The sequence below is a fragment of the Bombus pascuorum genome, chromosome 1 (assembly GCF_905332965.1).
Source record: "Bombus pascuorum chromosome 1, iyBomPasc1.1, whole genome shotgun sequence".
In the NCBI taxonomy this organism is placed as follows: domain Eukaryota; kingdom Metazoa; phylum Arthropoda; class Insecta; order Hymenoptera; family Apidae; genus Bombus; species Bombus pascuorum.
In genome coordinates, this window is record NC_083488.1 from 14632004 (window position 1) to 14647503 (window position 15500).

The 15500-nt window shown below is 35.2% G+C and overlaps 1 protein-coding gene and 1 long non-coding RNA gene across 2 annotated transcripts; one reads left to right on the forward strand and one right to left on the reverse strand.

The window, feature by feature from the left end:
* Positions 1–6661: 6661 nt before the first annotated feature.
* Positions 6662–7244, reverse strand: LOC132916037 (uncharacterized). Its single transcript, XR_009660005.1, has 2 exons — positions 7110–7244; positions 6662–7019 (listed from the first exon to the last, which is right to left on the reverse strand). It is a non-coding gene; the product is annotated as an uncharacterized LOC132916037 (long non-coding RNA).
* A 3468-nt stretch (positions 7245–10712) lies between these two features.
* LOC132913301 (odorant receptor 13a-like) lies at positions 10713–12100 on the forward strand. Its single transcript, XM_060971584.1, has 6 exons — positions 10713–11145; positions 11209–11373; positions 11458–11548; positions 11625–11761; positions 11841–11973; positions 12050–12100. Exons 1-6 carry the CDS (start codon positions 10787–10789, stop codon positions 12098–12100), a joined length of 936 nt encoding a protein of 311 aa, XP_060827567.1. The 5' UTR covers positions 10713–10786.
* Positions 12101–15500: the final 3400 nt, after the last annotated feature.

The window sequence follows — 15500 nt, forward strand, 5'->3', positions numbered from 1 at the left end:
TTCTGTATATTATATGCATTCTGCAGATATTTGGATCCTAAATTTACCAAAAATGCATAAGCACCCACGGTCGAATAATTGGTATGTAAAAATGAGATTGGCGATCTTTTTCTTTTTTTTATCATTCATGTAAAACACACGAATCTAATTGTACACGGCCTAAACAAGATAGGAGTATTCAAATGCGTCAAGAAATGTATACCGAATAATCCATGTATTAATTTATTTTGCTGTCGAAATGAAACCGTAATGAATAGCCACGATGCTACATCCCCACCAAGCGCCCCGGTCGCCACATCCAACATCTATACCCCAACCGACTCATACCACTTCAAAGAAGGAGAGGGATCAGCTGTGATTTTCGAGCCACGCCGAGTCCGATTCCACAAAAGTCTTCTGAAGACAACTTGAGGGACCAAGTTCAATCTAAGGAGGGGGGAATGTCACGAATCAATTTTCCCTTTTACCATGTGGCACGCCAGATGTGACGGTCCTTGCGAGATTCCCCGTAGTCCGGACGCCAAGACCTATCTATTGTTCTATTAACTCGCAACAGGCCTAGGAAGACAAACATAAACCGAATCTGTTCAGTTTCAGTTTCCTTCACGTAAACATTTTCGGTTTATGTTTGTTGCACGCTCTTACCTAATACGGAGAAAGCGGGTGTCTGACAAGATAAGAGTTTTTCCACGAACAAGGATGCCCACGAGCCATATCTAGCTCTCCTTGTCTTTACTACCTAATTCATTTACCAATGGGCATCGCGGATCATTACCCTCACTTTTCCACCAAAAAGTGTGGACAACGAATCCGCGTTTTGAATTCCAAAGGGAACACCCACACCGAGTTTTCCTCAGTAAGAGCAGTAGAGCAGTCAGATAGTCTTGAACGGTCACGTCTAGAGCTCGGAAGTGTATTGTAAACAAAAGAGAAAAATAAAAGTTTCTTTTCTCCTTAAATTCATTATTATTTTACGTGACACAGTCATCGTCGTTGATGGTGATATTAATTGAAATATTCGCATCGATTAGCTGCAAACGTAGCATTCACCAGTCTTCAGAATTTAAAGTTTACGGAATTAATCATTTTACATCCAAAAACAATCCATTGGGAGGGAGATCAACCATCGCAATTTTCAAAGATTCGTTTTGCCGCATACAATCTAGAACGATAAACGGACTAGAAAGTAAGAAGTCCGTGATATCCAGTAACAGTCTTCCGTGTCTGTAACAAGAATCGTGAAACTTTGCATACATCATCTTACATACGGCACAATAATCAGTTTCGTTGATCAAAGTCGAGATTCAGATCGTCATAGGGACATGTTTCAGAAGTTAAGTAAGGTCAAATATTTGTGAGACCCTGGAAATCAGGAATATCGACCCTGTCGCCATAAAGGAAGAATTGGTGGATGACATATCCACTGAACTGAACATAAAGAGAGATGGATAGAGATGAAGTCCCTAATGATGATGATGACGCCGTGGGGAACCTAGCAGGCGATGGTTTGTGCTGCCTGCGAGCACTGTTCCCAGGGACAGACCGATGATCAAAATTAAAACAGAATTGACGATTGCGTCGGCGAGGATTCTCCCCAACATAGTGAGTTGCTATAGATGTCACATGCTGGGACATAATGCGACCAGGTATACGATAGTGAGCCCTGATAGAGAATTGTGCACAAGATGTGGGGACAAGGACCAAACCATAAACCAGTACACGAAGAAACCAAGGTCTGCCGTCTGCCTGAAGGAAAATAGGAATAATCTGAGATGCAGTACCGGATCCCTGGCGTGCCTTACAATGAGATAAAGTATGAAGAGGTAATCCTAGCAGAAGATAAAGATTTTAATAATTAACTTGAATAGCTGCAGGTGAATAGCTCCTGCGAAGCGGGAGTAAACGTTGTATTCATATCGGAGCCTTATAGGCAGTAGACATACTGGTATAACGACGACAAGGACGATGCGTCGTTGTGGGTGACGCTCTTCAAAGGGAAACAACCAGACGAGACCACCTTGGTCGCTAGAGATGGAATCGTAGGAGGACAACGTGTTTTGCATTGGGGGTTATTACTCTCCCGATGTGAATATGGAACAATTTAACAGCTACATCCAGGAGTTGGACACTCTGATTCAGGCGACCAAGAGGAATTACCCAGCAAGGATGATCACGGGCGATTTTAACTCAAAGGCCACCGCATGGGAAGGCCATGTAAATGACCGCAGGGGAACCAGTTTCCTGAAAATGTGTGCCCCCATGTGTGGACATGAACATGACGTTCGAAAATTTTTCTAATCTTCGCTTTTAATGTTGGTTGCAAAAGTACAACTTTCTTATAATAGATAAGGACAACTAAATATGTTGTGGTCAATATCGACGAGAATTTAACAAATACGTCGTAGCGTAACAATGTCGTTCGCTCAGAGTATTCTCTCGAACTAACATCTCCATGCGAAGCATATTGCTGCCGACGTTGCCGACGGCGACGATGAGAAACAAGGAAAACAACGAAAAGTTCTAATGTAAAAAAATAGTCAAGGCTAACGATACCATACGTAAACAAATATTTGGCGTCGAAAATTGAAAAGATGGATACGGCATAGCGTTAAAATGCGACTTATGTCCGATAATGGAACCTTTTAAACGTTTGGTGGAGAATACATCCGGAAAGTAACATTGTTACTCTCCACGTAACCGTCACTGATTGCGACATCGCCAATCAAAAACTATTAAAGGAAAGAACAAAGATATCAAAAGATTACACTGAAAAAAAAACGACCTCGTATAAGTTACGCTGACAACGTTGTTAAAAACGACAATGGTGCAAAGTCTACGAGTACCCAACAGGAACGTGGCAATCAAGCAACCATGTCATCGATGTACAAGGATGTGGAAACGACTTCCTTCGAAACATTCACGTCCAATAATAATCCTGGTACGTTAGAGGTCTTACTTATTCGCGTGTTTACGGAGGAGTCTTGATTCACCAGCGTGGAATTATTTACAGAATTTCTTTACCAATAATATGAAATAGATCGACAAGGTATACACACAGTACACTTCATAAACTGTGATCTCATGATAGACAATATCATTGTACACAGTGAGAAGTACGAAATATGTACGAATTAATATTTTAAAGAATACTCAACGATATTCTATACATAGAAGCCGATAAACACGCGTACAAGAGTATTCTATTTGCCTCAAAAGCGCATAAACGTGGTTATTCCTAGATCAGTCCTATGATAAGTAACAAAGGATACAATTAAAACCACATTATAGTATCGTTGTTTGCTAAAAAAAAGAAGGAACATGGAATGTAATCGCAACTTCCGGAAAAATATGGCCGACTAGTCAAAACGGATCCAACCACTGCAGTACAAGAGATAAGTTAATTTCTATTTTCTTAAGCTGGCCTGTCTAAATATAGATGCTATAAGGTCTCTTATTGTATCTCAATTGATTTACTTCTTCCTCATTCTCACATTCGATGTATTCACAGGGGAGCGACCCAAAATCAGGTAATAGCTCTATATGTAGAAAGTGATCGTTAATAAATCTTGAAATACGTACGTGAATAAGTAAAAGAAAATGTTTGATTCGTTAAAACTAAAAATTAACGAATGAAATAAAAAAGGCACCTCGATATTTATAAGAATGTGAATAATTCCATTGTAATTTGCTAATAACTCTGGCAGTAGAATGTCATTTAAAAAAAATTACATTGTAATTACATTTCAGATAAACATAATCAGATAAACATAATCAGATAAACATAAGATATTAGTTATTAAAAACAAAATTGAGTTACGTGTGAGAACAGCAATCGGGTGCGCTTGTTCACTTCGAAGCTTTGAAAATGAGCAGGGACATGAAATCGTCTAGCAAATATGCGAGACTCGCTTTCTCAGCGATCGTCTTCTCCTTATTATGACGTCGAATTTGAAGTCCTTTCATGATAACTAAACCGCTCTATGTTCTCACATAATTATACTTCTAACAACAACTCATAGATGCCGAGAGACATTTGATTCGAGTAGTAAGCGTATACGTTACACTGTTGTCATTCTCGCGAGCACGAATTCCCAGTTAATGGATAACCCTTTATTTTGTGCTTTAAAAAGTACTCACCTTTTCCGTAGCATTTTCTACGTCATTCCGTTTCCCAGTAATTTTTATAGTATCTTTTCAACTATATGAATACCTGCAAGTTTTGGAGAAAGACAAAATATATTCTCGTCTGAACTCGCTAAACCACGCGCTATGCGATCAGTCTGCATAAACCTCATCGATAGGTTTTAAAACTTGTTATACCCTTTCCTTCATCCATCGGACAACGTGTTCGATACTAATATTAATCTCCTAATTGTGGATAACCTCTAAAAGTGCAATTGACAATTGCAATGAATAAAATAGTAATAGTATTTGGAGGAAACCGTGCTGTACAAATATCTTATAGATAGGGTTTGCCTTACTGATTTCGATGATATCTAAATATATTGTCAAGCTCAACAACACTATAAACAACTTTTGATAATTATTATTTAATACTTTGAAATATATTGTCAGTCATCATACTGAACAAATTTTCTCCATATGTGTTACCTCGGTCTTAGTTTCCAAAAATCGTATCTTAGGAAAATCTTATATTTCTAGCACGATTGTCATATTTCTATTAGCGTTCTGCCCATCAGGAAAAGATCAATTTCGCTCTACTCCAACGGTTCTTAAGCATTGGCCTGTTAAACGTTGAGAAGTCGTGAAGTTTTCGCAGCTGCCATATGGTATTCTTGCCGTAACATTTTTTTTTTTTAATTATTTAATTTGTACTTTACAATTTGTCCTACTGGACATTCGGTAAATGTTTCTAGTTTAATTGCTAAATAACATGTGGATGGCTACCCCCAGCGGGATACCATCTTCGAGTTGGCGTAACAGGATGCTTTCTTGCAGCCACAAAGTAAAGAAGTAAATTCTGTTAGAAAATACTAAGAATTTTTATACACTTGGTCACTTTAACACTAAATATTATGTTGCATAAACAATGAATGTCTACAATCATTAGTATACAATACAAATTCATAATTAGATAGTTACAATTTATGATAATTTGGCATGGAATATATATTATATAGAATTTTTTGAATAATCAACAAAAGTGCAATACAATTGACCATAATATCCTATTGCGTACTATTATCACTAAATATCTAATTAAATATAAATTTCATGCTACTGTCCTTTTTACGATTTCATCCTGTTTATTCGAGTGTAGTATCATTACAGACATTTATTATAGTAGCATCAATCTATTTATATATAGTTGTAAAAAAACAATTCGTATTTTATAGAATTACCTCAGCTATGAAGAGAGTGATATTCAAAAATAGAACGAAGCCTTGCCTCGACAATTTCGCTAGAGTCCTCTGAAACGGCCATACCCCAATGGTGGACAAAAGACGTTTGTTCAATCGGAAGGAAGGTTGCTCAAAGAAATCCATGTCGGTTATCGCGTTTCTTTCACTATTTCGACTCATAATCGCAGGAAGGAGATGAACACGAGTTAATAAAAACTCGAGAAGGAAATCGATTGAAGATTGGCTTATTAAATCATTAACGAGTTATTTAATAATTTGAACTATTCCAACAATCTGTCTTTCCACATTCATTATATCCAAGAGACGAGATTTTTACGTTCTTTAAAATGTTTTCGTCGAGGTTCCATTTCTTTAATGATAAATTCATACTATGATGAAATGATAGCTAATTAGACATCTATCGCTTATTTATTCTTTCCTCGTCTTCATTTTTTGTGCAATTATCGTTATGTCATTTTACAGAGACGTTTTACTTAATTTGTATGCAATCGATTGTCATCAAACATGCTCCTAAAAGCCAGCTATAAGAAAATGATTCCCCGCATTAAAAGGATTTCATTTTAGAGTAGGGTCTGTCTTCGGTAGAGTCTTAGTTTATACCTCTAGCCCTCGAGTGGTGCATTTCTTCGGTGTACAGCACGCAATGTGGACACTTTGACGACTGCAATTTTTTCTATTGATTTCTACCTGTTGCTTGCACTTTTGACTCGGTCTATTGTAGTGCAATAGTCTATATCTCAGTACAATTCCGATATACTTTTTGAACAAAATGCATTAAATCCTTCATCACTATCGAAACTTTATTATATAATCTTAATTTATTTCATACACATAAAAATCATAATCATTTTCTGACTATTCACTTTCATTGGAAGGAAGTTTATCAAAGTCACTAACTATTGATCTTTTCAGTACATTTATAAATTGATTCACTGTACGATATCATTCCCACTATCTGGCAATCAATTGTCACTGTACTATTATTATCGATATTATTGTCTATATCTGATAAAAGGTCAACATATCTTTCTTTACAATTTCGATAAATTTTAAGTGTTTTACTAATATAAGATACTCTGTTAAAAGATGAAATCTAGCTAATACTAAACATTACGATGTAAAGAGAACGAAATATTATTTCACTCTAAAGATGATTTCTGAATTATTTGAGTTCAATCACCTGATAAACCATAAAAGTTGCAAGAATACATAAAAAATCAAATACTTTTCTTGAAATATAGTAGTGTCTGAATGGAGTGGTCACAAAACGAATCTGCTTGTTTTTTTATTATTATTATTTAATTTGTACTTTACAATTTGTTCAGCTGGACATTCGGTAAATTTTTCTAGCTTAATTGCTAAATAACATGTGAATGACTACCCCCAGCTAGATACTATCTTCGAGTTTGACTATTTTATTTCTTTAGTGAGATCAGTGCGGTGTTTTCTTTTTATTCTTCTTTCTATGCGAATTTTGCTCGCTTTAGCAGCCAACTGGTTAGGATGTGTTACCGTTCATTCCTTGTATTTTTCTGCGTACCTGCCTATTTCTTCTTTGACCGTTGGTATTTTTAGGTCTTTGCGTATATCCTCGTTTCTGACATACCATGGGGCGTTGACTATTGTTCTCAGTATCTTCGATTGTGGCGACTCTAGTTTATTTATGTGGTTCATTACCGCTGTCAACCATAGTGGTATTCCATACGTACAAATTGGTTTTGTTACCGTTTTGTATATTTTTAATTTATTTTCTATGCTTAGTTTAGAATTTTGATTAGTTAGCCAGTACATCTGTGTTCTTTTAATCCATATTTTGTCTATAATTGATTTAGTATATTGCTTCCATGTAAGTTGTGTGCCTAAGTGAAGTCTTAGGTATTTAACTTGCCTTGTATATGTCATGTGCGTGCCATTCAGTCGGATATTTGGTGGTATTCGTTTCCTTAGTATAAATGTAATATGTCACCTGTAATATGTTGCCTTTACTGGGGTTTGCTTCTATTTGTTTATCATGCAGCCATTTTTCTATTTGTGTGATGTGCTCTTGTAGTAATGTAACTGCTTTTTCTGGATTAGTGTGCCTGACTAGTACAATCGTGTCGTCCGCGAATGTCAGTATTTTACTGTTGGTAGATATTGGTATGTCGGTCATGTATAGTGTGTATAATATTGGTAAGACGCTTCCTTGCGATACCATTGCCTTGATGTCTTTCACTTCAAAATATACATCCTTTACTTTTACTACAAAGGTTCTGTTGCTTAGGTATGATTTGAGTAAGTGGTGGATTTATTCCGGGAAGTGTTTTTTGATTGTTTGTAAGAGGCTTAATGGTTCACTTTGTCAAATGCTTTCTCAATGTCCATAAAGAGGGATGTAGAGTATTGTTTCTTGATAAGTAGTAATTGCCTATGCTGCTCCTTGTATAATTTCTATCAATTTTTTACTGCCTGTTCGATGTGTTCAGGTGTTTTTAGTGGAATATTGTAGTTAATTTTGCTCTGGATTAGTTTTTTAAATGTTTGCCATTTGATGCTTTTATTGCAAAGCGACTCTCGTTTGTTACAAAAGTATCGGTTTGCTTGTGTATTCTATTATTATCGATATATGATCGGAGCTAAGCTCAAGACTGGATGTTATTTTTAATTTGTTTGCGTTTAGTCCTTTTCTAACTGCAAAATCAAGCAAGTCAGGAATTTTGTTTACATCTGTCAGCCAGTATGTTGGTCTTCCTGTGGAAAATATATTAAAATTACTAGTTCTATTCTTGTGTTCTACCTCGAGGTGTGTTAATTCTTGAGCCCCATAGCGTGTGCTTTGCATTGAAGTCTCCCGCTGCGATGTATTTGTCACCTAAGGATTGAAAATGCTGTTCCCATTTTTGTAATGTCATTTTATGTTACGGTGGTGCATATATTGCTGACATCTGGAAGTAATTGCGGTTATTTTGTATTGTAACGGTGATTGCTTGAACGTGTTCCTGACTAATTTGACTATGTAAGTGGTGTTTGATATTCTTTCTTATTTTCACTGCGGCCCCTCCGTCTGCTTTTCCTGAGGAGTGCTTGGTAACATGGACGGTGTTATATGGTATTTTCATATATCTTTTTGGTGTGAAACGTGTTTCTGAAACAAATAATATGTCAGTATTATTATTATACAGAAATGTTTTACTTTTGGGGGCCCGTTGTTGTAGGCCATTGGAGTTCCGAGCTTCTATTTTCAGCGTGTCCATTTCTATTTTTAACTTAACATGCTTGTAAGTAGTTGTAGCACGACTATAATTTGTTGCGTTTGTTGTCTTAGTATTGCATTTTGTCCACTTATGATTTTTGTTAGCATTTTAATGTTTTTGATGGATTGCTTGAGCAGTTCCTTGACTTCTGTAGCGTCGTTATTGTTGTTGTTTTGGTTTTGGTTGTTTAAAGTTGGTGATTGGTTAGTTACTTGTGTATAATTTCTGCGACCAAAAGTATTGATGTTTCTTTGGTTGGTGTTCGGTACGTTTTGTATATTTGGTGTTGACTCTGGTTCTGTAATTTCTTATTGCAAGGAATAGTTGCCGTATGTTCTGCTTCGAAGCGATGGAAACGGTTTTCGTTGTAGTTGTTTTCTGACTTCGCAGCCTTTATGTCTAGCTGGGTGGTTTCCATTACAGTTATAGCATTTTACTTCGTATATCTTTCCTGTGTATGGGCAGTTTGCTGTTAAGTGGTTTCTGCACATGTGACACACGCCGGGTTTCTGTTACAGTAGATTTTTGTGTCCGTATTGTTGGCACCGTATGCATATGTCCTTCTTATAAAGAGATGGCTCAATTGTTATTATTGTCTTTAGGATTTTTTTAATGTCAAAGATTTCTTTGTTGTTAGCTTTGGATTTAAGTTCTATTAGAAATAGTAGCAATGGCTGTTTCGTATCATATCTGGTTATATTATTTATTGTTATTGCTTGGTGTATTCCATTTTTGCTAATTCTTTGCACATATTTTTTGTGTTTGTCCTTAGATGTAGTTCTCTAATCACTATTTTGTAGCTTTTTCTGTTTTGAGCTGGTATGTATGATACTCAGCGTTTTTTTTTTTCTTTTCTGAAGATTTCTGGAGATTTGTTTGTACTTTTACTTATTCTAGTTTTAATTGATTTATACTGTAGTTTTCTTTTCCAGCAGTGTTGTACAATAATTCGATGACTGGATCTATTATTTGGGCATGAATGTAGATCGATAGTGGTTTAAAGATATGAGTTGGGGCTTTTTCTTTTGAGTCCGTATCTATTTTTTCTATTAGTGAACCGAATGAATTTCGGAGTGGGACGTCTTATAGCCATTGTTGCTTTTCTGTATGTGAAGTTTTCATGACGCTTGGGCCTGGTATTATTTTACGCTTCTTGTACTCTGTTGCTGTCTTGTAGTATTCATCTTGATATGATAGTTCGTCATCGTAGCTGTTTTCTTCTTGATCTTGAATCGTTTCCATTTCTTTTGTAGCGTCATTTATGTAATATATTTCACCTTTGTTCGTTATTTTGAGTGGTAATATTTGCTGTTGCATTTTCCAGCTTTAACATTTGTCAGTGTTTGTTGTCTTTTCGTCCAACTAAATTCACTGCCTGTTACACTTTCACTGAAGCACAATTTTTCAGGTCTGTCTAGCTCAGCTGATTAGGCAGAACTCCCGAGTCTGCTTGTAATTGCTTAACCAGTTAAGATGATCAATGTTTGAATCTCATATGATCGATTAATAACAGATCAAGAGGATAGTTTTATGCGTTTAATGAATTATTTATATATCAATGAATAGTTAAACTTTAAACTTTTATAGAAAATGTGACAATTTGGCATGGAATAGAATTTCTTACTTTTTTCAGGCATCAATATCTTAAACATGCCTTCATTTAATTATTTTTGTAATCTTATATTTTATATATCTTTTCCAGGTTAGAGGATTACTCAATGTGTGGAGTATCAGTGTAGATTCCATCATCGAATGTATACCACCGATGGTAACAATCTTTCTTCAAGTGGCATCTTATTTTAACCTGATTTTTAATGCGGAAAAGGTACGAACGGTTCTTTATCTCATTTGGTCTACAAATATTCAAAGTTGAATACGATTAATTAATTTAGTTCAGATTCTATTGCATAATAAAGAATAATTTTCTCAAACTAAAGGAGAATTTACTCCACGCTGCCATTAACATTTACACGTAATGATGAAAGCACGAAGGAACTTTCAAAGATATTTCTACAAAATTCTTGTAATTTAGGACAAACTCCTCTTTTCATATTTTTATCGAACAATCTTTCTTCTTTTTCTTATTACAGTTCAAAGATATGCTCTTATTCATTAAAAATGATCATAACTACTACATGAATCGTCCAGAAAATATGATTCTTCAATATTATGCCAGACAAGGAAGCAAAATTATACTTTATTATGTCTGTAAGTGCGTTAGATTTCAAAATGAAAGAAATTCTTTCATCGTTCTTTAAGAGTATTTCCATTCTAGCGTACGTTTATATAACAATCACAGCTTTTGTACTGATACCAACGGTATCATTGATAAATGAAATCATCAATCATTCTGAAGAGAGAAGCTTACCAATCGAAATCGATTATGGCATAGACATACAAGAATATTTCTATTACCTATTTATACCTTTGTACATATCAATGTTTCTAGTTCCTCATGTAATCGCATCTTGCGATAGCACGTACTTGCTATACGCCCACCATGCCAGTGCTTTGTTTGCAATAGTCAGGTAAAGTTCGTCTTTATTAATTTAATAATTTCGCAACATTTGATTCCGAAAACAAAATTCCAGTTATGAATTGAAAACTGTTCACATTTTCGATACAAGTAGCTTAATAAACTTAAAGGATTATGACTTACTCGAAAAGTATAAAGACGTCGAATTATCATCAGACGAACAGAAGAAAATTTTTAAAAAATTATTGCTTTGCATAAGAAGACATCAAAATGCAATAAGGTTGGTAATCTTATTGTGTTAATATATAGTCACAGTGTTCATTTCTTTCGAGTGAGAGACTATTGAATATTATATTTTTCGTAGATACTCAAACCTCGTTGAATCATTTTTCACTAAATCCATATTAGCTCAGATGTTTTGTAACGTCGTCAGTCTTAGCATTGGTGGAGTTGAAGTAGGTATTGGGATATACAAATTAAACTAGAAGATCCTTTCTCAATTGGAATACATAAATACTTCACTATTTCTAGACGGTCTTGAATTTAGACAATACAAGGAACGCGATGCGATTTGGAGCACTTGCATTGGCACAAGCTATACACATATTCATCCTTTGCTTTCCAGGGCAAACACTATTAAATCACAGTGAAGAAGTGTACGCCGCGGCGTAAGAATATTTCATATTTCTTTGATATTTTTTTCACCATTCATATTTCAAAGGGTTAATTCAAGACTGATTCATTTAGATGCGAGGTAGTGTGGTATATATTTCCTAAAAGGTGCCATAATTTATATATATTTTTACTCACAAGGACTATGGTATTTAGCAAAATAACAGCTTTCAAACTTTCGGTCATGTCAATGGAAACATTTCTCTCGGTAAAATCTTCTTACTACGGCACATTTTAAATAATCGCAAAATCATTCATAATTGGACTACTGTTTATACTTTCAGATTATTCAAACCGCAATGAGTTATTTCACTGTGCTATTGTCAACTACATGAACTTAAATGAAAATTGGATGTATCCCAGTTACGTATGTAATAAAAATTATCCGTATAGTGTATTTCGTTCTTTGTACATTACATTTTTATTTACAGCACATGCTGTCACATATAAGGAGATAATGCCTTTTAACGTTTTGTACTACAAATATACAAAGATATATAAGAAATATTTGAATATTTTGATAGTTTAGAGAAAGATTATGCCATTTGTTGAGGTTATTAGACGTATGTGAATACAAAGGAACGCGTGGATAAATTGTAAGGTAGAAAATATATATTTTAAATACTGAAGTGTAAATACAAATCGGAATATAATATGAGCTGATCCAGATCCATACGCTAGCAGTGTTACCCTATGACTGAAAACCCTGAGCCAACGTCGCCTATCTACTGTTTATGGTCTGCCTTCGACGCAGTCTTTGGTCTATAGGCTGTCGATGGCTTCAGTGCTTGAGAAAATTAAAGACCAGATGTAGAGTTTTCTTAGAAGTGATGATCACTTCAATACCAATGTTCTATTTTAAAGTAATATATAATATAGCTGGAATAAATAGAAAAAGAATTAATGCATATAATAGGATTGTTTAGAAAAAAAATAAGAAGGTGCTAGATTTCGAGTTTCCCATTAATATAATGTTGCGTGGCCTTTCCAAGATTTTGGAGAATTTGGCGAGGTTGCAGCCCGTGAAGTGCTGAAGCACTCTGTTCGCGTTTTAATTTCAAACAATTCGAAAAAACTAACTCAATGTTTAAATAGTAAAGAAATGCATTACAAGAAAAATTAACTTGAACAATAATTTATATTTAAAACTGAATTATAATAGATTTAATGCTTTAACAAAGATTGGCACTTTTATGAAATTTATTTAAATTCTAAGTTCAGTGTAACGGTCCTAACGATTCAACAATTCTACTTTTTGGGTCGTAGTATAGTCTATTTATCTGCTCAGATTTTACATGATAATCTACGATCTATTTATTATCCAATAACACAAATTGTTATTAACTAATGCTAATACACATTAATTTAATTGGAGTTTATGGCATTAGAAGGTGAGCGATTTATGGCTTGGTAATGTCTTTTCCAATAATAACGGAAGTAAATACGATATTTGAGAGTGATCATAGTTATTACTGATTAATAGTGAGTAGTTTAAGTCAGCTGTGGTAGACAGATTAGCAAGATATTTTTGAAAACAGTCATTTTTGTAATTTTTAAGGATTTTGGTTAGTTTTCTTGTTGCGTTATTTAGTTTACGCTTGTCTTCAGGGGTTCTATGACTTTTCCATACTCTTCTAAGTCTGCGTTTTTCAGCGATTTTTATTATTATGTAATGGAGGTATTCATGTTTATTGACAAAACATATAGTAGAGGTGGAAGAACGGACCGCGTTTATTATGCTGGTGTTTAAATATTCCATGGTTGCTTCTATATTTTCGTTTGTTTTTAGGGATATTGAGGCTGATGTTCAGAGATTGAATACTTCTCTAAAGAGCTGCCAGTTTGTGAGTTGATTACGAATAAAGTCATTAAGTTGGTTTTCGATAATTGTTGAGTTAATTGTTGCTATGACAGGTGAATGATCTGAAGAGAGTTCCACAGAAGAGTTGATTTGGATGTATCTTGGCGAGATGTTTTTAGCTATAAAGAAGCCTAATAAGTCAAGTAGTTTGTTAGTGTCAGTGGACCAGTAAGTGGGTTCGTTTGTATTGAGGGAGTTAAGTCTGTTGGCGTTTATGGATTTCAAAAGATTTTTGCCTCTTACTGTGATAAGTCTGCTACCCCGTTGCGTATGTTTAGCGTTATAGTCTCCTCCAGCTATGAATCTATTGCCCAGGTCTTCGTGGGATTTATCGAAATTGTCCGTGGAAATAGAATGTCTAGGGGGATAATATTTTGCTGATACGGTGATTGGACCATACCAATCTTCGATCGCTACGTTTGTGGCTTGGAGGTAGTCCTTCTGGAATGATGGAAGCTCGTAGTGTTGTATGCTGGTCTTGATGATAGTTCCGGTGCCGCCTTGAACCTTTCCACTGGGATGTTGGGTATGATAAAAGTTAAGGTAATTTTTATCGGTGAAGTGAGTTTCAGATATAAGCATTATGTCGATTTCTTGTTGTTTTAGGAAGAGTTCTAGTTCGTATTTATGCTGAGCTAGACCGTTAGCATTCCATAGAGCTATGCGTATTGGTTTTATTTTACGCCGGAGCGTGTTAATTTGTCCATGATGATTCATAAGCAATGATAACAAGTTATTAATTTGCTCTGTTTCTTTCACGATTAATTTTTCAAGCCTATTGAAGTTATCCGTGTCTTGTGAACTGGGAACACTAATTTGTGATAGAGCACTATAGATTTTCGGTCTGCTTTGATTTCCTTGAACTACCTGTGCGTAAGAGATTGAAAGGGTAGTGAATTTTTGTGGATTAAGGCTTGGTTGGTTAGGTCCTTAACTCTGGGTTTGAGGTACTTATTTTTATACAAGGCTCTTGTAGGCTGTGCAATCTTTATAGTTCGCAGGATGCTCTCCTTGACAGAGGATGCACTTCGCAGGGGTTTCAGAAAGATTTAGTGCACTGATCTGTAGGATGAATATACCTGCACATTTAACGTAGCGGTGGTTCTGGTTGCAATATTTTTGCGTGTGGCCATACCTTTGGTAACCTTTGCATTGAACGATCTCTTTTTTTATAAAAGGTGGTTCAATTTTTACTACCGAATTCATTAAACGATTGATATTATAGGCTTCCTTGTTATTTGGTTTTTGCTTTAGGTCAATAAAGAATAAAGGTAGCGGGTTTTTTGTGATTCTATGTCTTATATTGCTAATGTTGATTACTTCATGGCCATGATTTGAGAGTGCAAGTTTCAGTTCATTTAAGTTAGCTGAGTGGTGGATGTTGCGTAGTGCCACACGAAAAACTTTTCTTGTTTTAGTTGATATGTGTGGAAATTTGCGTTCAGAGTTTTTAGTAACTTCGTTATTTTTTTATAGGAGTCTGGATTGGCCGGCAGGATTTTAACCTGCTTGTGTTTAATTTTTAGTATGTAATCCTCTTTGTTAATATCTTTCTCTATGGACTTCATCTTTGTTTGAATGTCGATAAAATCATCAATGAAGATTGGTGGGAGAGAAGGATTTTTTTGTGTGTGTTGAATTGTTGATGTTTCAACTATGTCCATAGAATTGTTTGTAGATTCTAATATTGCGAATTTGTTGTGAGTGGTAACGTGACTTGTTGACGGTTTGTTCTGACTAGTGTTTACATTTTTTTTGACTGAATCAAGCTTACGTTTTTTGATGTTGTTAATATGGTTTAAAAGATGGGATATATTATCCTTTTGCCACGGAGGAGGTAGAACGGCGCGGTTGTAGTTTTGTTCGTGAGGGCC